This window comes from Salmo salar, chromosome 13, assembly GCF_965601325.2.
Source record: "Salmo salar chromosome 13, fSalSal1, whole genome shotgun sequence".
Taxonomy (NCBI): domain Eukaryota; kingdom Metazoa; phylum Chordata; class Actinopteri; order Salmoniformes; family Salmonidae; genus Salmo; species Salmo salar.
The window spans coordinates 4,820,001-4,847,148 of record NC_138303.1 but is presented as its reverse complement, the minus strand read 5'-3'; the positions used below and the strand labels follow the sequence as shown (position 1 = coordinate 4,847,148).

Here is a 27,148-nt window from a genome sequence, read left to right as displayed (position 1 = left end):
GAGCAGTATTTGTTTAAGAAATATATTTTGTGGGGATAAACTCATTCTGAGTGTGTGGGCCTATGCCTTATATGAACTGTAACTCATTAAAATGGTTGCGTTTATATTTTTGTTCAGTGTATATGCACTAATGCATACAAACTGGGTTTTCCTTACAAGCTGACTATACCGGGCCACGAGCACGTCCGCCATCGCACACATGTTGATTTTGTCCATCTACACCAGACACAAAATCATGACCTGCAGGTTGAAATATTAAAACTCAGGAGTATATTAATTTGGGTACATGTCAAAACACATTAAAAACGGCCATTTATTTAGCTAGCTAGCTTACTGTTGCTAGCTAATTTGTCCTGGGATATAAACATTGGGTTATTATACCTGAAATGCACAAGGCAATTATTTTCCCCAGGAGCTTTGTAGAATATCGATCAATTTTGAGTCACAACATTGTGTGTTCTCTCTACTCCGACAATTAATCCATAGATTATGGGAAACCTAGTTAGTTTCTAGTAATCTCCTCATTCATTAATTCTTCTGTGGATTTTATACGGCTGTTGGCAACCAACTTTAAGGTGCATTACCAACAGCAACTGGACTGGAGCGTGGACCTCTGTTAAAATCACTCACTGGGTATATACTCCGAAATACCAAATGAGGAGACGGGAGAGACTCGCAGCTCATCAAGCGTCAAAAATAGACGTTTTATTTTAGCGCCTGGCTACAGACGTTGGTTGATGTGCGCGAGCCGCCTGGATGAATAACATGTGCAAATATATTTGGCAAAACTCGCTGTGTGGTCGACATAGCCAGGACTGTATTCAGTATAGCAGATGTTGCTGGGACCCCAGAATATATTGTGATTTGTACAGTACGTCCTGCACATTTGAATTATCAAAAAAAAAAAAAAAAATATACATTTAAAAAAATAAGAAAAAAAAATAATAAGAATCGGTCAACCTAGCCCCTGCATCAATCACATATAGCTGGTCCCAGATCTGTCTTGTCAGGCTTGACTATAGGAGTTGATAAGACGGTACAAACAGATCTGGGACCAGGCTAGAGCTTCATAGAACCCCCCCCCCCTGTGAGTGAACAGAAAAGAGGAGACGAGACAATCTTTATTTATTCAATTCAATGTATTTATTTGATCATACTCAGTGTTGCCATGGCAGCTATACTAGACCGATTCCACTTGTTCTCCTTTCCTCCACTGTAGATACACAAGTTTAAAAAGCAGACAGAACAAGACAATGTTCCTAAAAGGTGTGGGCCGGCGGACACAAGTCCATCCCAAAATAAAATTAAATGAAAAAAAAGAGAAAATTGAAACAACTCAAGTCATGTTTAAACACCTGTCACACCCCCACCTCCCCCAATCCCTCCTCCCACCCTTAGGAACCAGATAGAAGGAAGGAGGAGGCAGAGGCACCTGTTAAAATACCAAACCTGGGGGTCCCGGGTCTGTCAGTCTGCCCCCTCCTCCCAGGTTATGTTACAGTAAGGGCCAGGGCCGTCAAGGGTCACGGGTCTGTCAGTCTGCTCCTCCTCTCAGGTTATGTTACAGTAAGGGCCAGGGCAGTCAAGGGTTCCTGTTTATTCACAACTCCCTCATTTTAAAGTTCAAATAGAATCCAAGGAAGTGATTTTAGGGCCGTTTCCTGGATTTGAGTTTTTCCAAAAATTTATCAAATCCATAGAGATGTAATGGGTTTGTTCCAGTTTAGTTTAGTTTGCCATTACTGGTCAGATCACAACTTGTTTTACACAATGCAGGGAGAGGGTAACAGAGTTACTGAGGGGAGGAGAGTTACTGAGGGGAGGAGAGTTACTGAGGGGAGGAGAGTTACTGAGGGGAGGAGAGTTACTGAGGGGAGGAGAGTTACTGAGGGGAGGAGAGTTACTGAGGGGAGGAGAGTTACTGAGGGGAGGAGAGTTACTGAGGGGAGGAGAGTTACTGAGGGGGAGAGCGGGGGAGGAGAGTTACTGAGGGGGAGAGTCGAGGGGAGGAGAGTTACTGAGGGGAGAGGGGAGGAGAGTTACTGAGGGGAGAGGGGAGGAGAGTTACTGAGGGGAGAGGGGAGGAGAGTTACTGAGGGGAGGAGAGTTACTGAGGGGAGGAGAGTTACTGAGGGGAGGAGAGTTACTGAGGGGAGGAGAGTTACTGAGGGGAGAGGGGAGGAGAGTTACTGAGGGGAGAGGGGAGGAGAGTTACTGAGGGGAGAGGGGAGGAGAGTTACTGAGGGGAGAGGGGAGGAGAGTTACTGAGGGGAGAGGGTAGGAGAGTTACTGAGGGGAGAGGATAGGAGAGTTACTGAGGGGAGAGGGTAGGAGAGTTGTTGGGTACAGGGACCAACCCGTTTATAATCTCCCCACAACCATGTCCCAAAATCTGATTTCAGCTCGTTGTTTGGCACCCTATTCCCTATAGGGAACAGGGTACGCTATATAGGGAACAGGGTACGCTATATAGGGAACAGGGTACGCTATATAGGGAACAGGGTACGCTATATAGGGAACAGGGTACGCTATATAGGGAACAGGGTACGCTATATAGGGAACAGGGAGCCATTTTGAACCAGGGATCCATTTTGAACCAGGGATCCAATAACCTTTCCTCTACAAGTGATTGATCCAAAGCCATCCTCCCTCCTTACTCTCCCCCCTCAGTGATTCAGCCCCCCCAGTGTGTGTGTGTGTGTGTGTGTGTGTGTGTGTGTGTGTGTGTGTGTGTGTGTGTGTGTGTGTGTGTGTGTGTGTGTGTGTGTCAGCGGATGGTGTATCTGACGTAGGGAACCTCCACATCTTCGTCATTCAGGTCGTTGCAGCACAGCTCAAACACCAGGGCTTTAACATGCTTCCCCAGCTTCTTCTTAGAAACCTTGGTCACAATCTCTGTCATCCTGGGGGGGAGGAGAGATGAGGAGATTAGTGGAGGGGAGAGTGGGGTCAGTCCTAGACGGCGCGACGCCAGTCCTAGACGGCGCGACGCCAGTCCTAGACGGCAGTCCTAGACGACGCGACAGCGCGGCGCCAGTCCGAGACGGCAGTCCTAGGCAGGGCCAGTCCTAGACGGCAGTCCTAGACGGCGCGGGGTCAGTCCTTGACGGCAGTCCTAGACGGCGCGGGGTCAGTCCTTGACGGCAGTCCTAGACGGCGCGGGGCCAGTCCTAGACGGCAGTCCTAGACGGCGCGGGGCCAGTCCTCGACGGCGCGGGGCCAGTCCTAGACGGCAGTCCTCGACGGCGCGGGGCCAGTCCTCGACGGCGCGGGGCCAGTCCTCGACGGCAGTCCTCGACGCGGGGCCAGACCTCGGCGGCGCGGGGCCAGTCCTCGGCGGCGCGGGGCCAGTCCTCGGCGGCGCGGGGCCAGTCCTCGGCGGCGCGGGGCCAGTCCTCGGCGGCGCGGGGCCAGTCCTCGGCGGCGCGGGGTCAGCCCTAGACGGCGCGGGGCCAGCCCTAGACGGCGCGGGGTCAGCCCTAGACGGCGCGGGGCCAGACCTAGACGGCGCGACGGCCAGCCCTAGACGGCGCGACGGCCAGCCCTAGACGGCGCGACGGCCAGCCCTAGACGGCGCGACGGCCAGCCCTAGACGGCGCGACGGCCAGCCCTAGACGGCGCGACGGCCAGCCCTAGACGGCGCGACGGCCAGCCCTAGACGGCGCGGGGCCAGCCCTAGACGGCGCGGGGTCAGCCCTAGACGGCGCGGGGTCAGCCCTAGACGGCGCGGGGTCAGCCCTAGACGGCGCGGGGTCAGCCCTAGACGGCGCGGGGTCAGCCCTAGACGGCGCGGGGTCAGCCCTAGACGGCGCGGGGTCAGCTCTAGACGGCGCGGGGTCAGCTCTAGACGGCGCGGGGTCAGCTCTAGACGGAGCAAGGTCAGCTCTAGACGGCGCAAGGTCAGCTCTAGACGGCGCAAGGTCAGTTCTAGATGGCCCGACAGCACAGCCTTAGGAATGACTCACGGTAGCACCAGCCTCTCCTTGAGTTTGGCTGCAGGCATGAAGAAGGAGTAGAGCATGGAGACGCCCTGAGACAGCATGGTGATCTCCAACTGATGCTCATTCTACAGGGGGAGGAAGGAAAGACAAAACGTTAAAACAAAACAATGAACGCAAGCTTAGCACAGAAACTCAGCATGAAGGGCAGGCGTACCTTGAAATAGTCCAGGAACTGTCTGAGGGTCATCTCCTCTCCACTGGCCTGCAGACCCTTCACCTCAAAACGATCCCACAGAGACCAGTCAGTCTCATAGTACTGTGGAGGCAGAGATGGAGGCAGCAGGAGAGAAAGAGACAGATGGGGAGAGAGGGGGAGGAAGCAGGAGAGAGAGACGGATGGGAAGAGAAAAGTGTGGGAGGCAGCAGGAGAGAAAGAGACGGATGGGGAGAGAGAGGGGGAGGCAGCAGGAGAGAAAGAGACGGATGGGGAGAGAGAGGGGGAGGCAGCAGGAGAGAAAGAGACGGATGGGGAGAGAGGGAGGGAGGCAGCAGGAGAGAAAGAGACGGATGGGGAGAGAGGGAGGGAGGCAGCAGGAGAGAAAGAGACGGATGGGGAGAGAGGGAGGGAGGAGCAGGAGAGAAAGAGACGGATGGGGAGAGAGAGGGAGGGAGGCAGCAGGAGAGAAAGAGACGGATGGAGAGAGAGAGGGAGGCAGCAGGAGAGAAAGAGACGGATGGAGAGAGAGAGGGAGGCAGCAGGAGAGAAAGAGACGGATGGGGAGAGAGGGAGGGAGGCAGAGAGAAAGAGACGGATGGGGAGAGAGGGGGAGGCAGGAGAAAAAGACGGATGGGGAGAGAGGGGGAGGCAGCAGGAGAGAAAGAGACAGATGGGGAGAGAGAGGGGGAGGCAGCAGGAGAGAAAGAGACGGATGGGGAGAGAGAGGGGGAGGCAGCAGGAGAGAAAGAGACGGATGGGGAGAGAGAGGGAGGGAGGCAGCAGGAGAGAAAGAGACAGATGGAGAGAGAGAGAGGGAGGGAGGGAGGCAGCAGGAGAGAAAGAGACGGATGGAGAGAGAGAGGGAGGCAGCAGGAGAGAAAGAGACGGATGGGGAGAGAGGGAGGGAGGCAGAGAGAAAGAGACGGATGGGGAGAGAGGGGGAGGCAGGAGAAAAAGACGGATGGGGAGAGAGGGGGAGGCAGCAGGAGAGAAAGACGGATGGGGAGAGAGGGGGAGGCAGCAGGAGAGAAAGACGGATGGGGAGAGAGAGGGGGAGGCAGCAGGAATCTGTTAGAGGTACAGACAAACACTAAATGAACAGCCCTGCCTAACACAAATACCTGACATCTAGTTATGAAATGGCCCCTTGATACAGCTCTGTGTTCTGATCCTAGACCAGGGGTCCCTAATTACATTCAGCCACGGGGCCTTTTCTCTGTGAGTGCATAGTCAGGGGCCAGAACACACTGAACAAAAATTAAGGTTTTACCTGAGTTACAGTTCATATAAGGAAACCAGGTCAATTGAAATAAATTCATAAGGCCCTAATCTATGGATTTCACATGACAGGGCATAGGCCCACCCACTGGGGAGCCAGGCCTAGCCAATCAGAATGAGTTTATCCCCAGGGCTTTACTACAGAGAGAAATAGTCCTCAGTACCCCCTCCCCTCCCCTCCACACCACCCGATCCCGCAGGTGAAGAAGCCGGGTGAGGTGGTCCTGGGCTGGCGTGGTTTGTGGTTGTGAGGCCAGTTGGACGTACTGGGAGAGAAATGTAGATTTAATTATCTGGAAACAGATCTGGTGGACATTCCTGCAGTCAGCGTGCCATTTGCTCTCTCCCTCAAAACTTGAGACATCTGTGGCATTGTGTTGTGTGACAAAACGGCACATTTTTTAGAGCGGCCTTTAAAATTGTCCCCAGCACAAGGTGCACCTGTGTAATGATCATGCTGGGACCATCACTTTACATGTTGCGTTTATATTTCTGTTCAGTGTAGTTCTAAATCATTTGTACCCTGCAATTGACCACAAAGGTTGATTACGTCAGGATACCATCACATATGTCTATATTTATGAGTGGAAATTAAATCATTTTTAGGGGCCAAATAAATACATTAAAAAAAGACAAAATAACAGGGGAGCCCTGTCCTAGACAGTCACACGCATAAACACAGACCCCCTCCCTGCCAACTCCAATCCTACCTTGTGGCTGGGAGCAGCGATGGGTTCTGAGAAGCCGAAGAACGGGAGCGCCAGGTTCATGAAGCCGTTCTTAAACGACTCGACTTTCTTGTGTCCCTGAACGATCTTGATGAGCTCCAGACAGACCAGACCTACGACCGCTGCTGTGGTGGTCGCTATCGCAGGAATGATCTTCCCAGCTATCAGCTTACTCTGGGGAGAGAGAGAGACAGCCAGAGTCACAGCGAGCGAGCCAGAGTCACAGCGAGCGAGCCAGAGTCACAGAGAGCGAGCCAGTCACAGAGAGCGAGCCAGTCACAGAGAGCGAGCCAGTCACAGAGAGCGAGCCAGTCACAGAGAGCGAGACAGCGAACGAGCCAGAGTCACAGAGAGCGAGACAGCGAACGAGCCAGAGTCACAGAGAGCGAGACAGCGAACGAGCCAGAGAGAGCGAGCCAGAGTCACAGAGAGCGAGACAGCGAACGAGCCAGAGAGAGCGAGACAGCGAACGAGCCAGAGAGAGCCCGTGTGTGAGCGGTGTGAGTAAGATGGAGTGTGTGTACGTACACACCTTGTGTCTGTCTGCAGGGGGAATGTTGTAGTTTTCTGCTCTCAGGTTGGAAGCAGCCACAATGAAGTCCATGTGGAAGTTAGAGTCATCATCCTGGAACACAGAGAATACAGAGAGTCATCATCCTGGAACACAGAGAATACACAGAGTCATCATCCTGGAACACAGAGAATACACAGTCATCATCCTGGAACACAGAGAATACACAGTCATCATCCTAGAACACAGAGTATCATCCTGGAACACAGAGTGAGAGTAGGGGGTAGAGTAAAAAGAGAGAGGGGGTAGAGTAGAGAGAGAGAGAGAGAGAGAGGGGGTAGAGAGAGAGGGGGGTAGAGTAAAAAGAGAGAGGGGGTAGAGTAGAGAGAGAGGGGGTAGAGTAGAGAGAGAGGGGGTAGAGTAGAGAGAGAGGGGGGATAGAGTAGAGAGAGAGGGGGGATAGAGTAGAGAGAGAGGGGGATAGAGTAAAAAGAGAGAGGGGGGATAGAGTAGAGAGAGGGGGGTAGAGTAGAGAGAGAGGGGGGTAGAGTAGAGAGAGAGGGGGGTAGAGTAGAGAGAGAGGGGGGTAGAGTAGAGAGAGATGAGAGTAAAGGGAGAGTTCTCCACCTTTTCAAAGTCGATGGCAGTGAGTTTAAAGTGAGAAGAAGCTTCCGGTCCAGGGAGCAGAGTCTTCAGTTCCTCCAGCCTGTTGTCATCTACACACACACACACACACACACACACACACACACACAGACATCCGAAGGTTAGTCCGACAGTGTCCATTGGTTGACAGACAGGGAAACAGGCCAATGAGACAGGGGCATGTTGTAAAATCCTCTCACGTGGCCGCTGGCGAGAGGTGGGACCTGTCTTGATAGGTTTTTCTGATGAAACACAATAAACATACTCTAATCATAACCGGGATTCTTCCCTCTCAGTAGTCATTTAATAGAACACTACACAAGTCCTGAACAAACATGGCTTCTTCCATCCAGTCTTTGGAAGGCTTTCATTCTGTGGCAAAAGCATAAATAACAGATGTCACATATCTAGAGGCTTTCTTAGTTCTACACGCTCCTGAAGACTGCAGCGATGGCTGGCTTAGTTCTACACACTCCTGCAGACTCTGCTGCGATGGCTGGCTTAGTTCTCCACGCTCCTGCAGACTCTGCTGCGATGGCTGGCTTAGTTCTCCACGCTCCTGCAGACTCTGCTGCGATGGCTGGCTTAGTTCTACACGCTCCTGCAGACTCTGCTGCGATGGCTGGCTTAGTTCTACACGCTCCTGCAGACTCTGCTGCGATGGCTGGCTTAGTTCTACACGCTCCTGCAGACTCTGCTGCGATGGCTGGCTTTGTTCTACACGCTCCTGCATACTCTGCTGCGATGGCTGGCTTAGTTCTTCACGCTCCTGCAGACTCTGCTGCGACGGCTGGCTTAGTTCTACACGCTCCTACAGACTGCTGCGACGGCTGGCTTAGTTCTACACGCTCCTGCAGACTCAGCTGCGACGGCTGGCTTAGTTCTACACCCTCCTGCAGACTCAGCTGCGACGGCTGGCTTAGTTCTACACGCTCCTGCAGACTATGCTGCGATGGCTGGCTTAGTTCTTCACGCTCCTGCAGACTCTGCTGCGATGGCTGGCTTAGTTCTACACGCTCCTGCAGACTCTGCTGCGACGGCTGGCTTAGTTCTACACGCTCCTGCAGACTCTGCTGCGACGGCTGGCTTAGTTCTACACGCTCCTGCAGACTGCTGCGATGGCTGGCTTAGTTCTACACGCTCCTGCAGACTATGCTGCGATGGCTGGCTTAGTTCTACACGCTCCTGCAGACTCTGCTGCGATGGCTGGCTTAGTTCTACACGCTCCTGCAGACTCAGCTGCGATGGCTGGCTTAGTTCTACACGCCCCTGCAGACTCTGCTGCGATGGTTTATACTCATTGGCTTCCGACGTCACTACAGGGAATGATCACTGTAAATGCAACGAGAAGTGTTGACTATAAACATCAGTAGACGTATAGACGTACAGATGGCCTATATACAGACGGCCTATATACAGATGGCCTATAAGCTCCTCCTCCTCACCGACGTTGGCGTTGGCGCTCTGCATCTCCTGGTCGGAGACGTGGATCTTGACCCCTGACCTGGGGACGAAGGTGGGCACCGATAGGCTGTCCAGGATCTGAGCCACGCCGACACGGTCGGTGGAGCCCTGCATGCCGTACGACTGGGCAAACAAGTTGGCTCCTGCCATCACATAGTCCATGTGGAGGTCCTAGAGAGAGAGACTGTTAGAGGACGTATGGGGGGGAGAAGGGGCTAGGGTAGAGGGGTAAGGTAATAGATAGGGAGGACAGGGGGGGCTAGGGTAGAGGGGTAAGGTAATAGATTGGGAGGACAGGGGGGAGAAGGTGCTAGGGTAGAGGGGTAAGGTAATAGATTGGGAGGACAGGGGGGAGAAGGTGCTAGGGTAGAGGGGTAAGGTAATAGATAGGGAGGGGGGAAGGACTCACGTTGCTGGTGCTGAACTCCAGAGGGTGAGGACATCTCTTTGGACCGGACCAGAAGGGGGCGCCAGAGCTGGTCAGCTGAGAAAGGAGAGAGAGAAAGAAAGAGGGGGAGAGAAAGAGGGGGAGAGAGAAAGAAAGAGAAAGAGGGGGAGAGAGAAAGAGGGGGAGAGAGAAAGAAAGAGAAAGAGGGGGAGAGAGAAAGAGGGGGAGAGAGAAAGAAAGAGAAAGAGGGGGAGAGAGAAAGAGGGGGAGAGAGAAAGAAAGAGAAAGAGGGGGAGAGAGAAAGAGGGGGAGAGAGAAAGAAAGAGAAAGAGGGGGAGAGAGAAAGAGGGGGAGAGAGAAAGAGGGGGAGAGAGAAAGAGGGGGAGAGAGAAAGAGGGGGAGAGAGGGGGAGAGAGAAAGAAAGAGAAAGAGGGGGAGAGAGAAAGAAAGAGAAAGAGGGGGAGAGAGAAAGAAAGAGAAAGAGGGGGAGAGAGAAAGAAAGAGAAAGAGGGGGAGTATTGATACTAGTGTAACATGTTAATAACTGTATGACTGTACCACCAGTTTGTGTATGAACAATGAGAGCACAAAACATTAAGAACACCTTTCTAACATTGAGTTTTTGATCTCAGAACAGCATAAATTCGTCGCTGTGCTTCCCATAGTCGTGTCAAGTTGTGTTGGATGTCCTTTGGGTGGTGGACCATTCTTGATACACACGGGAAACTGTTGAGTGTGAAAAGAACTGCAATGCTGCTGGGTTTAACACAAACTGGTGCTCCTAGCACCTACTACCATACCCCGTTCAAAGGCACTTTAGTCTTTTGTCTTGCCCATTCACCCTCTGAATGACACACATGCACAAATCCATGTCTCAGTTGTCTCAAGGCTTAACAATCCTTCTTTAACCTGTCTTCTCCCCTTCATCTACACTGATTGAAGTGGATTTAACAATTGATATCAATAAGCGATTATAGCTTTCACTTGGTCAGTCTCATGGAAAGAGCGGGTGTTCCTAATGTTCTGTATACACGGTGTGTGTGTGTTTGTGTGTAACAGTTTGTTCTATGCACCTGTTCTGGGGGAAAGTTGTGCAGTAGCTGATGGATGTTGTTGCTGTACTGGCACTGCCAGTGGTGACGAGCCCAGGTGACACAGTCGGCCCAGCTGCGAGGACAGTCGATCACCAAACTCTTATAGACGGCCTCCAACACTTCTAGCGGCTGGGCTCCAGGCAGCTTCAGGGTCCTCTCCAGGAACTTAGCATCTCTGGATCATAAAAACATTAATATAACTAAGAGCACCAGCTAGGAGCCTTCAACATAGAACAGCACCAGCTAGGAGCCTTCAACATAGAACAGCACCAGCTAGGAGCCTTCAACATAGAACAGCACCAGTGGCTTGCAAAAGTATTCACCCCCTTGGAATTTCTATCTATTTTGTTGCCTTACAACCTGGAATTAAAATAGATTTTTGGGGGGGTTTGTATCATTTCATTTACACAACATGCCTACCACTTTGAAGTTGCAAAATATTTTTTATTGTGAAACAAACAAGAAATAAGACAAAAAAAAAAAGAAAACTTGAGCATGCATAACTATTCACCCCCCCAAAGTCAATACTTTGTAGAGCCACCTTTTGCAGCAATTACAGCTGCAAGTCTCTTGGGGTATGTCTCTATAAGTTTGGCACATCTTGCCACTGGGATTTTTGCCCATTTTTCAAGGCAAAACTGCTCCAGCTCCTTCAAGTTGGATGGGTTCCGCTGGTGTACAGCAATCTTTAAGTCATACCACAGATTCTCAATTGGATTGAGGTCTGGGCTTTGATTAGGACATTCCAAGACATTTAAATGTTTCCCCTTAAACCACTCAAGTGTTGCTTTAGCAGTGTGCTTAGGGTCATTGTCCTGCTGGAAAGTGAACCTCCATCCCAGTCTCAAATCTCTGGAAGACAAAGAAGTTTTCCCTCAATAATTTCCCTGTATTTAGTGCCATCCATCATTCCTTCAATTCTGACCAGTTTCCCAGTCCCTGCAGATGAAAAACATGCTGCCACCACCATGCTTCACTGTGGGGATGGTGTTCTCGGGGTGATGAGAGATGTTGGGTTTGTGCCAGACAGTGTTTTCCTTGACTGCCAAAAAGCTTAATTTTTGTCTCATCTGACCAGAGTACCTTGTTTCATATGTTTGAAGAGTCTCTGTGGTGGTTAATTTCTTTACTATCAAAACGAGAGAAACTTATCACACAAGTAAGAGTTATACTTAAACTAAATCTTTATTCACTTATTAATAAGGGAGCAGGTCAATACAATGTACACATATAAAGTGAATCGATTCAGTGCTCTACGATAATGATGGCTGGTCGACGAATCACGATCAGATGATTCGTTGAGAGCCCCGAGACATATTTACAAAATTATTTTATAGCCAAGATACACACCTTTCAACCTACATGACGAACAGATGTATAGAATGGGTTACAAGATTTGTATGAAAGATACTTATAATAATTCACAGAAGACAGTATATCTGCTGCATCAACAGTCACCTTTCATTGTAGGGTCGACCAGGGTCTGGCCCTGGGGTCATCTCTCCCTGGTACCATATAGAACACAAACATTAACTCATGCTCTGGAATGCGGTCTCTTTAGGTTTTATCACCCGAAAGACATCATAAATCACCTGTCAGCGTTAAATCTCCCAGAGGCCCATCCTCAGTAGAACACACACGGATGAGCGTTCTAACGATCCCTTACATTTTGTTGCGTAAAACAGCCATTTGATGCAATAAAAGCATTATAACATAATCTTGGAATTTTCCACCGTATCTCCCACATGCCTTTTGGCGAGCACCAAACATGTTTGCTTTTTCTTTCTTTAAGCAATGGCTTTTTTTCCTGGCCACTCTTCCGTAAAGCCCAGTTCTGTGGAGTGTACTCCAATCTCCGCTGTGGAGCTTTGCAGCTCCTTCAGGGTTATCTTTGGTCTCTTTGTTGCCTCTGATTAATTCCCTCCTTGCCTGGTCCGTGAGTTTTGATGGGCGGCCCTCTCTTTGTAGGTTTGTTGTGATGCCATATTCTTTCCATTTTTTAATAATGGATTTAATGGTGCTCTGTAGGATGTTCAAAGTTTCTGATATTTTATAACCCAAACCTGATCTGTACTTCTCCACAACTTTGTCCCTGACCTGTTTGGAGAACTCCTTGGTCTTCATAGTGCTGCTTGTTTAGTGATGTTGTATTAAAAAAAAAAAATTATATACATATAATTTGATGACACAAGTATTTTTTTCCCCATTTCACTTTACCAATTTACCAATTTGTACTATTTTGTGTTTGTTCATTACATGAAATCCAAATAAAAATCTATTTAAATTTCAGGTTGTAATGCAACACAATAGGAAAAACGCCAAGGGGGATGAATACTATTGTAAGAGCACCAGCCAGGAGCCTTCAGACAGAGAAAGCCGTTAAACTCAGGGCTATAGACTTACGTGAGGTACTGCATGGCATTCTCTGATGGCTGTTTAAACAGACCCTCGAACTCATCACGGGCCCACTGGAGAGGAGACACCAGAGTTACCAACACATCACACACTGCATGTAGACGACGGCAGTCACACAGGTGTGTGTGTTACCTGCAGAGTGTGTGTGTGTTACCTGCAGAGTGTGTGTGTGTTACCTGCAGAGTGTGTGTGTGTTACCTGCAGAGTGTGTGTGTGTTACCTGCAGAGTGTGTGTGTGTTACCTGCAGAGTGTGTGTGTGTTACCTGCAGAGTGTGTGTGTGTGTGTGTGTGTGTGTGTGTTACCTGCAGTGTGTGTTACCTGCAGTGTGTGTTACCTGCAGTGTGTGTTACCTGCAGTGTGTGTTACCTGCAGTGTGTGTTCGATGGCGTTGGGGAAGTTCTTCAGTGTGCAGATGGGGATGGACTTCTCCGGGGGATCCTGGGAGGAGCTGTATGACTCTGTCAGGAAGGGGATGACCACCTGAACGTTTCCCTTGGTACCCAGAGTACCGGACTCTAACAGGGGCTTCCTGTAGTAGACACACCGCCGGTCCATATACATACCTACAGGAGAGGGAGACAAGGAATATGACCATATACATACCTACAGGAGAGGGACATTCACAAAGCATAATTGTTCCCAATATTCCTCAGCCCTTATCAATCTAATTGAACTGGGCCAGTCCCCTGGACACCTCTTCCTCAGCCCTAATCAATCTAATTGAACTGGGCCAGTCCCCTGGACCCCTCTTCCTCAGCCCTAAACCAATCTAATTGAACTGGGCCAGTCCCCTGAACACCTCAGCCCTAAACCAATCTAATTGAACTGGGCCAGTCCCCTGAACACCTCTTCCTCAGCCCTAGTCAATCTAATTGAACTGGCCTGACACCTCTTCCTCAGCCCTAAAACAATCCAATTGAACTGGGCCAGTCCCCTGGACACCTCTTCCTCAGCCCTAAAACAATCCAATTGAACTGGGCCAGTCCCCTGGACACCTCTTCCTCAGCCCTAATCAATCTAATTGAACTGGCCCAGTCCCCTGGACACCTCTTCCTCAGCCCTAATCAATCTAATTGAACTGGCCTGACACCTCTTCCTCAGCCCTAAACAACAAATCACCTTCTGTTTATGTGTTCAAGCAGGATGCAGTCTGTTGAAACTAAGACAAAAATTCTGCGGGTATAAACGGTAACCAGTAGCCGTTGATAACTGCAGTGGCTATACCGCCTGCAGCCGTTGATAACTGCAGTGACTATACCGCCTGTAGTCATCGATAATGATAACGGTCGATAACGGTTGATAACGATTACACACAAGGCGCAGTAACGTTTAAAGTGCATCTTACGTGCGTCAACGTTGTCCAGAGCGTTGGCGACTCCATGAAGGCTCTCGAAGAAGTCGTCATCGTAGACGCGCTCGGTTTCAGGCCCGACACGGTTCTGGTGTCCCGTGATCCGGATGGATGGGTTCATCTGCTTCACCGCCGCCGCTGCCGTCTCGCTCTTCATCTTCGTCACGTCCCACGGCCTGAATACAAACCAAAACAGTACTTTATTTAATAAAGCTCCTTTGAAACCTACAAAACTTCACAGAAGAACAATGAAATACAAGCAAACAAGAAGCAATAACAGCTCAAATAAAACACGAAGGTCTATGTCCCAAATGGGACGTAGACCTTTGGGGGCAACAGCTTAGAGCGTTGGACTAATAACCGAAAGGTTGCTAGATCGAATCCCCCGAGCTGACAAGGTACAAAATCTGTCGTTCTGCCCCCTGAACAAGGCAGTTAACCCGCTTGTTCCTAGGCCGTCATTGAAAATAAGAATTTGTTCTTAACTGACTTGCCTAGTTAAATAAAAAATAAAAATTATATTCCATGTAGTGTACTACATCTGAACAGATCCTATGTGCACTGATCAACCGTAATGCAGTACGTAGGAAAGTGGGTGCCATTTCAGACACAGGTTAAAGGCTAAAGTGGTGTTTGTGTTGCACGATTGAAACCCTCCATGGGTTAAGTTTGTCCCTCCTCCTCCGAGTCTCACCTGAAGAGGAACTGTCTGTTGAGGTTGGATTTCTCAATGGTGTCCATGTCTGTCACGATGACCTCACCCTCTCCGCCAGCCAATCCAATCATGGCAAAGTTCTTGAGCAGCTCACAGCCAATAGCGCCAGCACCAACCAGGAAGTAGCGTTGTTTAGCCAACTCCTCCTGCAGCTTGAAGCCAAACACAGCGATCTGGCCGTCATAACGACTGTTCCTCTGGAGAGAGGGAGAGATGTAATTTAATCGTTTTCCCCACCACAGGTAGAAAGTGAGGTTTTATAGTTCTACATAGGCATGATGTGTTTTGTGCCTGTATTTGTTTGGTCTGTGAGGGTTTGAGTTAGGTGTGTGTGTGTGTGTGTGTGTGTGTGTGTGTGTGTGTGTGTGTGTGGGTAGATGTCGGGGTGTGTGAAATGTACTCACAGGGGCACAGTCCTCCTCAGTGAGCATGACGCCTCCCTCTTCCTCAGGCAGACACTCCAGAGCGTCAAAATACAGCCACTGCTTCATGGGCATGAACTTCCCTGTACATGCCTAGGAGACACACAGTTATAATACTGTACACGCCTAGGACAGACCCACAGTTATAATACTGTACCACGCCTAGGACAGACCCACAGTTATAATACTGTACACGCCTAGGACAGACCCACAGTTATAATACTGTACACGCCTAGGACAGAGAGTTATAACACTGCACACGCCTAGGACAGAGACAGTTATAATACTGCACACGCCTAGGACAGAGACAGTTCTAATACTGCACACGCCTAGGACAGAGACAGTTCTAATACTGCACACGCCTAGGACAGACCCACAGTTATAATACTGTACACGCCTAGGACAGACCCACAGTTATAATACTGTACACGCCTAGGACAGACCCACAGTTATAATACTGCACACGCCTAGGACAGAGACAGTTATAATACTGCACACGCCTAGGACAGAGACAGTTATAATACTGCACACGCCTAGGACAGAGACAGTTATAATACTGCACACGCCTAGGACAGAGACAGTTATAATACTGCACACGCCTAAGACAGACCCACAGTTATAATACTGTACACGCCTAGGACAGACCCACAGTTATAATACTGTACACGCCTAGGACAGAGACAGTTATAATACTGTACACACCTAGGACAGAGAGTTATAATACTGTACACGCCTAGGACAGAGACAGTTATAATACTGTACACGCCTAGGACAGAGACAGTTATAATACTGTACACGCCTAGGACAGAGACAGTTATAATACTGTACACGCCTAGGACAGAGACAGTTATAATACTGTACACGCCTAGGACAGAGACAGTTATAATACTGTACAGACACTGCATCATGGGCATGACCAGGGTGGGAAATTAGCACCCGCCAAATGGGGATAGATTTTGGCGCTGGAGGGCAAGAATGTCTATTTCACCACCACGTGGGTCACAGCATTTGGTATCATTTTTATTTATTTATAGTTTTTTGAATTCAATGCTCAAAATGTAGAAGTTGGTTGAATTAACCTGAAAGGCTTGTACAGTGCGACTTTGAGCTGGGGTTTCTTGGCTAATTTTCTTGTTCACATGTTAGGTTGTTTTTCAATATTAGTTTGAGTCTGCCGGGAGACACGTACACTACCGGCAGAGACAACAGAGCCCTGAGTACCAGTCCATTAGGACCCGATGGAGGGACAAAAGAGCCCTGAGTACCAGGCCATTAGGACCCGATGGAGGGACAACAGAGCCCTGAGTACCAGGCCATTAGGACCCGATGGAGGGACAACAGAGCCCTGAGTACCAGGCCATTAGGACCCGATGGAGGGACAACAGAGCCCTGAGTACCAGTCCATTAGGACCCGATGGAGGGACAACAGAGCCCTGAGTACCAGTCCATTAGGACCCGATGGAGGGACAACGGAGCCCTGAGTACCATGCCATTAGGACCCGATGGAGGGACAACGGAGCCCAGAGTACCAGGCCATTAGGACCTGATGGTCATTAGCGAGTTGGGTACTACCCCTGGGGGGGGTATTTGGCTCATCGCTCTAGCAACTCCTTGTGTCGGCCGTCTGCAGGCTGACCTCGGCCGTCAGTTGAACGGTGTTTCCTCCAACGCATTGGTGCAGCTGGCTTCCAGGGTTAAGCAGGCCGGTGTTAAGAAGCGCGGTTTGGCGGTTCATGTTTCAGAGGACGCATGACTCGACCTTTGCCTCTCCCGAGCCCGTTGGGCAGTTGCAGCGATGAGACAAGATCGTAATTGGGAGAATCCATTAAAAAAATATATATATATAATGGTGTAATAATGGTGAGAAACATCGACGGTGCATTTCTTTCCACCATTATTATTATTATTTTTTTTTAAAGTTGACATTTTTTCAGTAGGAGCTCAGATAAACATGACCTACTCCATGGCTTGCTCACTAGCGCCCCCCTAAATGTGTTTTCTGTCATTCTGAGCACCATGGGTGGACGCCCTCATCAGGTTACGCACCCAATGCATACGAGTCCGGACACATGTCTGGGCACACCAACCACATTTCCCTAACAGAAACCCTGGTCCACACACACACACACACACACAATAATCATATAGAGCAGAAAGACAGTTTTGAGAAGACAGGAAGTGAGCGGCTCCTTACCTTCATAACTTCCTGTGCGGCCAGTCCACCAATGAAAGCGTTGATTGGCGCCAGGTCGCCGGCGGAGACGAAGGCTAGTTTCTTAATGAGCGTGTCATCCAGCTCGTCCACCTTGGCTGACCCCGTCTGGCTGGAGTTCACCTCTTTAGCCAGGGACACCAACTCCTCTCCATCAGCCTGGAACACACAGCAAAGCATTACATTGATAGGCATGACTACAAGGTGTCGAAAGCGTTCCACAGGGATGCTGGCCCATGTTGACTACAATGCTTCCAACAGTTTACATTTACGTCATTTAGCAGACGCTCTTATCCAGAGCGACTTACAAGTTGGTGCATTCACCTTATGATATCCAGTGGAACAACCACTTTACAATAGTACATCTATATATTTTTTTGAAGGGGGGGGGGGGGTAGAAGGATTACTTTATCCTATCCCAGGTATTCCTTAAAGAGGTGGGGTTTCAGGTGTCTCCGTTGTGTCAAGACGGCTGGATGTCATTTGGGTGGTGGACCATTCTTGATACACTTGGGAAACTTGAGTGTGAAAAACCCAGCAGCGTTGCAGTTCTTGACACAAACTGGTTCGCCTGGCAACTACTAACATACCCTGTTCAAAGACACTTAAATCTTTTGTCTTACACATTCACCCTCTGAATGGCACACATACCCAATCCATGTCTTACAGTGACTTGCAAAAGTATTCATCCCTTTTGGCGTTTTTCCTATTTTGTTGCATTACAATAAATTACAACCTGTAATTTAAATGGATTTTGGGGGGGATTTCATGTAATGGACATACAAAAAATAGTCAAAATTGTTGAAGTGAAAAAAATTACTTGCTGCAAAAACGTATAGAAAAATTTAAAATGGAAAATTGGTGTGTTCATGTGTTCACCCCCTTTGCTATGAAGCCCCTAAATAAGATCTGGTGCAACCAATTACCTTCAGAAGACACACAATTAGTTAAATAAAGTCCACCTGTGTACACTCATATACACACATATATATACACACACATATATATATATAAAGAGATATATATATAAAGAGATAAAGAACCAAACAGGTCAGGGACAAAGATGTGGAGAAGTACAGATCAGGGTTGGGTTATAAAAAAATATCAGAAACTTTGAACATCCCACGGAGCACCATTAAATCCATTATTAATAAATAGAAAGAATATGCCACCACAACAAACCTGCCAAGAGAGGGCCGCCCCACAAAACTCACAGACCAGGCAAGGAGGGCATTAATCAGAGAAGCAATACAGAGACCAAAGATAACCCTGAAGGAGCTGCAAAGCTCCACAGCTGAGATTGGAGTATCTGTCCATTAGACCACTTTAAGCCATACACTCCACAGAGCGGGGCTTCACGGAAGAGTGGCCAGAAAAAAGCTGTTGCTTAAAGAAAAATAATAAGCTACCATGTTTGGTGTTCGCCAAAAAGCATGTGGGAGACTGCCCAAACATACAGAAGAACGTACTCTGGTCAGATGAGAAAAAAATTGAGTTTTTTGGCCATCAAGGAAAACGCTATGTCTGGCGCAAACCGGACATCACCCCAATGGCTAGATGTGCCAAGCTCATAGAGACATACCCCAAGAAACTTGCAGCTCTAATTGCTGCAAAAGTTGGCTCTACAAAGTATTGACTTTGCGGGGGGTGAATAGTTATGTACGCTCAAGTTTTCTGTTTGTCTTATTTCTTTCACAATAGAAAATGTGCATCTTCAAAGTGGTAGGCATATTGTGTAAATCAAATGATACAAACCCCCCCAAAAATCATTTTTAATTCCAGGTTGTAAGGCAACAAAATAGAAATAATGCCAAGGGGGTTGAATACTTTCGCAAGCCACTAATTGTCTCGAGGCTTAAAAATCCTTCTTTAACCCGTCTTTTCACCTTCATCTACACTGATTCAAGGGGATTTAACCCTGAGCTCAATGTCCGCACCCCCACGGAAATCAAATTAGCATAATGAAAAAAAATCTCAGTTTAACCTGTTAGGGCTAGGGGGCAGTATTGACACAGCCGGATAAAAAAACGTACCCGATTTAATCTGGTTACTACTCCTGCCCAGTAACTAGAATATGCATATAATTATTGGCTTTGGATAGAAAACACCCTAAAGTTTCTAAAACTGTTTGAATGGTGTCTGAGTATAACAGAACTCATATGGCAGGCCACAACCTGAGAAGATTTCAAGCAGGAAGTGGCCTGTCTGAGAAGTAGTGTTTCATCTTGGCTCTTTTTATTGAAGACTCAGGATCTGTGCAATAACGTGACACTTCCTACGGCTTCCATAGGGTCTCAGAGCCCGGGAAAAAGCTGAACGATATCGAGGCAGGCTCTGGCTGAAACACTTTATCGCTTTTGGCAAGTGGCCACTCAGAGTACTATGGGCTTAGGCGCGTGCCCGCGTCGACCGAATGCTTTCTTTTCTTTTTTCTAAGGTATTTGAATAACGCGCCACAGGATTCAACTGGCTGTTGAGTAGCCCATAGAGGTTAACCTCTCTGGGCTAGGCGGGACGAATTCGTCCCACCTACGTAACAGCCACTTGAAGCCTGTGGCGCGATTTTCAAAACCTTAAAAATCCTATTACTTCAATTTCTCAAACATATGACTATTTTACAGCTATTTAAAGACAAGACTCTCGTTAATCTAACCACACTGTCCGATTTCAAAAAGGCTTTACAACGAAAGCAAAACATTAGATTATGTCAGCAGAGTACCCAGCCAGAAATAATCAGACACCCATTTTTCAAGCTAGCATATAATGTCACAAAAACCCAGAAGACAGCTAAATGCAGCACTAACCTTTGATGATCTTCATCAGATGACAACCCTAGGACATTATGTTATACAATACATGCATGTTTTGTGCAATCAAGTTCATATTTATATCAAAAAACAGCTTTTTACATTAGCATGTGACGTTCAGAACTAGCAAACTTCCGGCGAATTCGGTAAAATTTTACTAAATTACTCACGATAAACGTTCACAAAAAGCATAACAATTATTTTAAGAATTATAGATACAGACCTCCTCTATGCACTCGATATGTCCGATTTTAAAATAGCTTTTTGGTGAAAGCACATTTTGCAATATTCTAAGTACATAGCCCAGGCATCACGGGCTAGCTATTTAGACACCCGGCAAGTTTAGCACTCACCATAATCATATTTACTATTATAAAAGTTTGATTACCTTTTGTTGTCTTCGTCAGAATGCACTCCCAGGACTGCTACTTCAATAACAAATGTTGGTTTGGTCCAAAATAATCCATCGTTATATCCGAATAGCGGCGTTTTGTTCGTGCGTTCCAGACACTATCCGAAATGGTAAAGGGTCGCGCGCATGGCGCAATTCGTGACAAAAAAATTCTAAATATTCCATTACCGTACTTCGAAGCATGTCAACCGCTGTTTAAAATCAATTTTTATGCCATTTTTCTCGTAGAAAAGCGATAATATTCCGACCGGGAATCTCCTTTTCGGCAAACAGAGGAAAAAAAAAATCACAAAGACGGGGGCGGTCAGGTCACGCGCCTAAGCCCAGAGTCCCTTGATCGGCCACTTGAGAAAGGCGATAATGTGTTTCAGCCTGGGGCTGGGATGACGACATTCAGGTTTTTCCCGGGCTCTGAGCGCCTATGGACGACGTAGGAAGTGTCACGTTAGAGCAGAGATCCTTAGTAAAAGATAGAGATGGAAGAGAAGTTCAAGAAATGGTCAGACAGGCCACTTCCTGTAAAGGAATCTCTCAGGTTTTGACCTGCCATTTGAGTTCTGTTATACTCACAGACACCATTCAAACAGTTTTAGAAACTTTACTGTGTTTTCTATCCATATGTAATAAGTATATGCATATTCTAGTTACTGGGTAGGAGTGGTAACCAGATTAAATCGGTATGTTTTTTATCCAGCCGTGTCAATACTGCCCCCTAGCCCTAACAGGTTAAGCTGTAAATATGTGGTTTTGCATCGGAGTAATGACAAAGCTTGTACTGGTTGCATCTCAATCCACCGCATGTCGCACGCCGAAAGGTGACAGAGCTAGAGCGGTGTTTGTCAGACCATGAGACATACCGGAAATCTGTCCACTTTACATTTACATTTTAGTCATTTAGCAGACGCTCTTATCCAGAGCGAATTGAATGCATACATTTCATTTAAAAAAAAAATTCTCCGTACTATTTCATTTAGAATTTTAAGACTCCTTGAAGTATAAAAAAAAGTATTTATTATTACAAAATAATATGTAGCGTCTGAATGGTTTGGCCTACAAACTTTATGTAAAGATGAGACTCGGTGCACTCCGTTTTGCTCTACCTCCCCCATAAGCATCTTAGGACTCATTGTAAGTTGGCGATTTGCCAACTTCTAACAGTTTGGGCTACACATTAACCTGTTTGGGCTAGGGGGCAGTATTGAGAATTTTGGAAAAAATATGTGCCCATTTTTAACTGCCTCCTACACCAACTCAGAAGCTAGAATATGCATATTATTGTTCAAGTTTGGATAGAAAACACCCTAAAGTTTCTAAAACTGTTTGAATGGTGTCTGTGAGTATAACAGAACTCCTATGGCAGGCAAAAACCTGACAAGGTTTCATGCAGGAAGTGGCCTGTCTGACAAGGAGTCGTGCGTCTTGCATCTGTTTATTGAAGAGTAAGGATCTTAGCTGTAACGTGACAATTCCCAGGGCTCCAATAGGCTCTCAGAACCCGGGAAAAACCTGAACGATGACGAGGCAGCCTCTGGCTGAAACAGATTATCGCCTTATCCAAGTGGCCGATCAGAGGACCATTGAATGAGGCGCATGCACGATTCGCCCCCGTGGAGAAATTTCATTCGGCTGTTTAGCTTATTGCAGATTCCCGGTCGGAATATTATCGCTTTTCTACGAGATAAATGGCATAAAAATTGGTTTTAAACAGCGTTTGACATGCTTCGAAGTACGGTAATGGAATATTTAGACATTTTTTGTCACGCCATGTGCACGACCGTTATTTACCATTCGTATAGTGTCTAGAACGCACGAACAAAACAGAGGATATTTGGATATAACGATGGATTATTTGGGACCAAACCTACATTTGTTATTGAAGTAGAAGTCCTGGGAGTGCATTCTGACGAAGAACAGGAAAGGTAAGAACATTTTTCTTATAGGAAATAGGATTTTGGTGAAGGCTAATCTTGCCGGGTGTCTAAATAGCTAGCCGTGATGGCTGGGCTATGTACTTAGATTATTGCAAAATATGCTTCATCCGAAAAGCTATTTTAAAATCGGACATATCGAGTGCATAGAGGAGTAATGTATCTATAATTCTTAAAATAATTGTTATGCTTTTTGTGAACGTTTATCGTGAGTAATTTAGCAAACTGTTAGTAAATTCCCCGGAAGTTTGCGGGGGGTATGCTTTTTCTGAACGTCACATGCTAATGTAAAAAGCAGTTTTTTGATATAAATATGAACTTGATTGAACAGACATGCATGTATTGTATAACATAATGTCCTAGGTGTGTCATCTGATGAAGATCATAAAAGGTTAGTGCTGCATTTAGCTGTGGTTTGGGTTTTTGTGACATTATATGCTAGCTTGAAAAATGGGTGTCTGATTATTTCTGGCTGGGCACTCTCCTGACATAATCTAATGTTTTGCTTTCGTTGTAAAGCCTTTTTGAAATCGGACAGTGTGGTTAGATTAAGGAGAGTCTTGTCTTTAAATAGCTGTAAAATAGTCATATGTTTGAGAAATTGAAGTAATAGTATTTCAAACGATTCAAAAATCGCGCCACTGAATTCAGGTGGCTGTTACGTAGGTGGGACGAATTCGTCCCGCCTTGCCCATAGAGGTTAATATGACCACTCTGTGGAAAGGTGAGAGGTGACACTGGAGGATGCTGGAGGATTGAGACACATCCAATGCAAAAAGCATCTAGCTTAAACTGACAGATTTTTATGGGGATTTTCACATTGAAAATGCATATTTTCCCGACGTTGAAAATACGTGTTTTCAGGGGCCTCCCGAGTGGTGCAGCGGTCTAAGGCACTGCATTGCAGTGCTTGAGGCGTCACTACAGACCGGTTCGATCCCAGACTGTGTCAGAGCCAGCCGTGACCGGGAGTCCCATGAGGCAGCACACAATTGGCCCAGCGTCACCCGGGTTGGGAGGGGTTTGGCCAGCCGGGATGTCCTTGTCCCATTGCGCTTTAGCGACTCCTTGTGGCGGGCCGGGTGCCTGCAAGCTGAACTCGGTCGCCAGCTGGACAGTGTTTCCTCCGACACAAGGTAAAAGCACAAAAAAAAGAAATCAGGTGTGCTAGCTCTGTAATAAATCAATTACATTATCGAAAGACACGTTTTGCATGTAGAAATGTTGTATAATTTTGTATAATCACCTTCTGGTGTAACAAAACCTGAATATTAAAAACAAAAACAACATTTTAAGTAAGAAGTAGGCATTGGTCTGAAACAAAAAAAACAGGAAATTCACAGGAGAACCACAACGCCTAATCCACCCATGCTCCAAGGTTTTCCAGCACACAGATTTGACCTACTACAGTACCTATGTTGGTATTGTACTTCAGACTATGTCTAGGCAGGTTGCTTAGGATTCAAACCTTTTCAAACAGCCTGATTCATAAAGTTAGAGGTGATTTCACAATAATGTGATTTGTACCACATATAAGTGAAAGTATTGGATTCTTCACACCACACTAATCCCATTCCACTACCTTTTCAATCTTTAAAAAATTATTATATGAAAACAAGCTTTGCTTTTATACTCACAAGACCATCATACTTGATTGAGCGAGCTGTTTGGTAATGTGGTGCCTTAACTTCTTTGGGATAGGGGGCAGTATTTTCACGGCCGGATAAAAAAACGTACCCGATTTAATCTGGTTACTACTCCTGTCCAGAAACTAGAATATGCATATAATTAGTAGATTTGGTAGAAAACACTCAAGTTTCTAAAATTGTTTGAATGGTGTCTGTGAGTATAACAGAACTCATATGGCAGGCCAAAACCTGAGAAGATTCCATGCAGGAAGTGCCCTGTCTGACAATTTGTTGTCCTTCTGTTACATCTCTATCAAAATTACAGCATCTGTGCTGTAACGTGACACTTTCTAAGGCTTCCATTGGCTCACTAAAGCCGCCAGAAAGTGGAAGGAGGTGTCTGCTGTCTCTGGGCAAAGTATAGGAGCAGAGTTTGTAAGTGGTCAGCCTGGGGACAGTGAGACTGGAGATGCGCAGTCACGAGAACTCGCCATGTTTTTCTTTCAGTCTTTGAATGAATACAACGTTGCCCAGTTGGAATATTATCGCTATTTTACGCGAAAAATAGCATAAAAATTGATTTTAAACAGCGTTTGACATGCTTCTAAGTACGGTAATGGAATATTTTGACATTTTTTGTCACGAAATGCGCTCGCAACTTACCCTTCGGATAGTGACCTGAACGCACAAACAAAATGGAGGTATTTGGATATATCTATGGATTATTTGGAACCAAAACAACATTTGTTGTTGAAGTAGAAGTCCTGGGAGTGCATTCTGACGAAGAACAGCAAAGGTACTCCAATTTTTCTAATAGTAATTCTGAGTTTAGGTGACCCCGAAGTTGGCGGATGTCAAAATAGCTAGCCGTGATGGCCGAGCCATGTACTCAGAATTTTGCAAAATGTGCTTTCGCCGAAAAGCTATTTTAAAATCGGACATAGCGATTGCATAAAGGAGTTCTGTATCTATAATTCTTAACCTGTTGGGTCTAGGGGGCAGCATTTGCACGTCTGGATAAAAAAAATGTACCCGATTTAATCTGGTTACTAATCCTACCCAGTAACTAGAATATGCATATACTTATTATATATGGATAGAAAACACTCTAAAGTTTCCAAAACTGTTTGAATGGTGTCTGTGAGTATAACAGAACTCATTTGGCAGGCAAAACCCTGAGACATTTTCTGACAGGAAGTGGATACCTGATGTGTTGTATTGACTTTAAACCTCTCCCATTGAAAAACACAGGGGTTTAGGAATATTTTGGCACTTCCTATTGCTTCCACTAGATGTCACCAGCCTTTACAAAGTGTTTTGAGTCTTCTGGAGGGAGATCTGACCGAACAAGAGCCATGGAACGGTGATGTCCCATTAGACACCTGGCGCGCTACTTCATGTTGGGTACCCTCGTTCCAATACGTTATAAAAGGCTATGCATTCGTCCACCTTGAATATTATTCATGTTCTGGTTAAAAAAGGCCCTAATGATTTATGCTATACAACGTTTGACATGTTTGAACGAACGGAAATATATTTTTTCCCCTCGTTCATGACGAGAAGTCCGGCTGGCTTACATCATGTGCTAACGAGACGGAGATTTTTGGACATAAATGATGAGCTTTTTTGAACAAAACTACATTCGTTATGGACCTGTGATACCTGGAAGTGACATCTGATGAAGAGAATCAAAGGTAATGGATTATTTACATAGTATTTTCGATTTTAGATCTCCCCAACATGACGTCTAGTCTGTATCGCAACGCGTATTTTTCTGGGCACAGTGCTCAGATTATTGCAAAGTGTGATTTCCCAGTAAGGTTATTTTTAAATCTGGCAAGTTGATTGCGTTCAAAAGATGTAAATCTATAATTCTTTAAATGACAATATAATATTTTACCAATGTTTTCTAATTTTAATTATTTAATTTGTGACGCTGACTTGACTGCCGGTTATTGGAGGGAAACGATTTCCTCAACATCAATGCCATAGTAAAACGCTGTTTTTGTATATAAATATGAACTTGATAGAACTAAAAATGCATGCATTGTCTAACATAATGTCCTAGGAGTGTCATCTGATGGAGATTGTAAAAGGTTAGTGTATCATTTTAGCTGGTTTTATGGTTTTGGTGACCCTGTCTTTGACTTGACAAAACATTACACACAACTCTTGTAAATGTACTGTCCTAACATACTCTAAATTTATGCTTTCGCCGTAAAACCTTTTTGAAATCGTAAAACGTGGTTAGATTAAGGAGATGTTTATCTTTCAAATGGTGTAACATAGTTGTATTTTTGAAAAATTTGAATTTTGACATTTATTTGGATTCAAATTTGCCGCTCTTGAAATGCACCTGCTGTTGATGGAGTGCACCACAGGTGGCACGCTAGCGTCCCACCTAGCCCCAAGAGGTTAAAATAATTGTTATGTATTTTGTCAACGTTTATCGTGAGTAATTTAGTAAATTCGCCGGAAGTTTTCGGTGGGTATGCTAGTTCTGAACATCACATGCTAATGTAAAAAGCTGTTTTTTGATATAAATATGAACTTGATTGAACAAAACATGCATGTATTGTATAACAATGTCCTAGGAGTGTCATCTGATGAGGATCAAAGGTTAGTGCTGCATTTAGCTGTGGTTTGGGTTTATGTGACATATATGCTTGCTTGGAAAATGGCTGTGTGATTATTTGTGTCTATGTACTCTCCTAACATAATCTAATGTTTTGCTTTCGCTGTAAAGCCTTTTTGAAATCAGAAAATGTGGTTAGATTAACGAGAGTCTTATCTTTAAAATGGTGTAAAATAGTTGATTGTTTGAGAAAATTGAATTGTGGTATTTTAGTTGGTTTTGTATTTCGCGCCGTGCGATGCCATTGGCTGTTGGCTAGGGGTTCCGCAGGCGGAACGTCTGTCCTCAACAGGTTAACGTACTTCCTTAAATCTTTATTTTAGAAAAATCTAAATTTCATAACATATTTCTTGGG

The 27,148-nt window shown here is 46.4% G+C and overlaps 1 protein-coding gene across 2 annotated transcripts in view; it reads right to left on the bottom strand.

The window, feature by feature from the left end:
• Nucleotides 1-1,985: 1,985 nt before the first annotated feature.
• LOC106566326 (ubiquitin-like modifier activating enzyme 1) overlaps nucleotides 1,986-27,148 on the bottom strand; it is a 72,119-nt gene continuing 46,956 nt past the window's right edge. For both annotated transcript variants that reach the window (XM_045692799.2, XM_082959780.1), the window contains exons 10-24: nucleotides 17,366-17,542; nucleotides 15,154-15,264; nucleotides 14,729-14,946; nucleotides 14,029-14,210; nucleotides 13,050-13,246; nucleotides 12,670-12,734; nucleotides 10,246-10,441; nucleotides 9,194-9,268; nucleotides 8,766-8,955; nucleotides 7,303-7,391; nucleotides 6,697-6,789; nucleotides 6,147-6,338; nucleotides 4,156-4,257; nucleotides 3,966-4,066; nucleotides 1,986-2,903 (exon numbers count right to left, since the gene is read on the bottom strand). In XM_045692799.2, coding sequence (XP_045548755.1) covers nucleotides 2,768-2,903; nucleotides 3,966-4,066; nucleotides 4,156-4,257; nucleotides 6,147-6,338; nucleotides 6,697-6,789; nucleotides 7,303-7,391; nucleotides 8,766-8,955; nucleotides 9,194-9,268; nucleotides 10,246-10,441; nucleotides 12,670-12,734; nucleotides 13,050-13,246; nucleotides 14,029-14,210; nucleotides 14,729-14,946; nucleotides 15,154-15,264; nucleotides 17,366-17,542 — 2,124 coding nt within the window. In that variant the 3' untranslated portion in view covers nucleotides 1,986-2,767. The remainder of the gene's footprint in view (nucleotides 2,904-3,965; nucleotides 4,067-4,155; nucleotides 4,258-6,146; nucleotides 6,339-6,696; nucleotides 6,790-7,302; nucleotides 7,392-8,765; nucleotides 8,956-9,193; nucleotides 9,269-10,245; nucleotides 10,442-12,669; nucleotides 12,735-13,049; nucleotides 13,247-14,028; nucleotides 14,211-14,728; nucleotides 14,947-15,153; nucleotides 15,265-17,365; nucleotides 17,543-27,148) is intronic.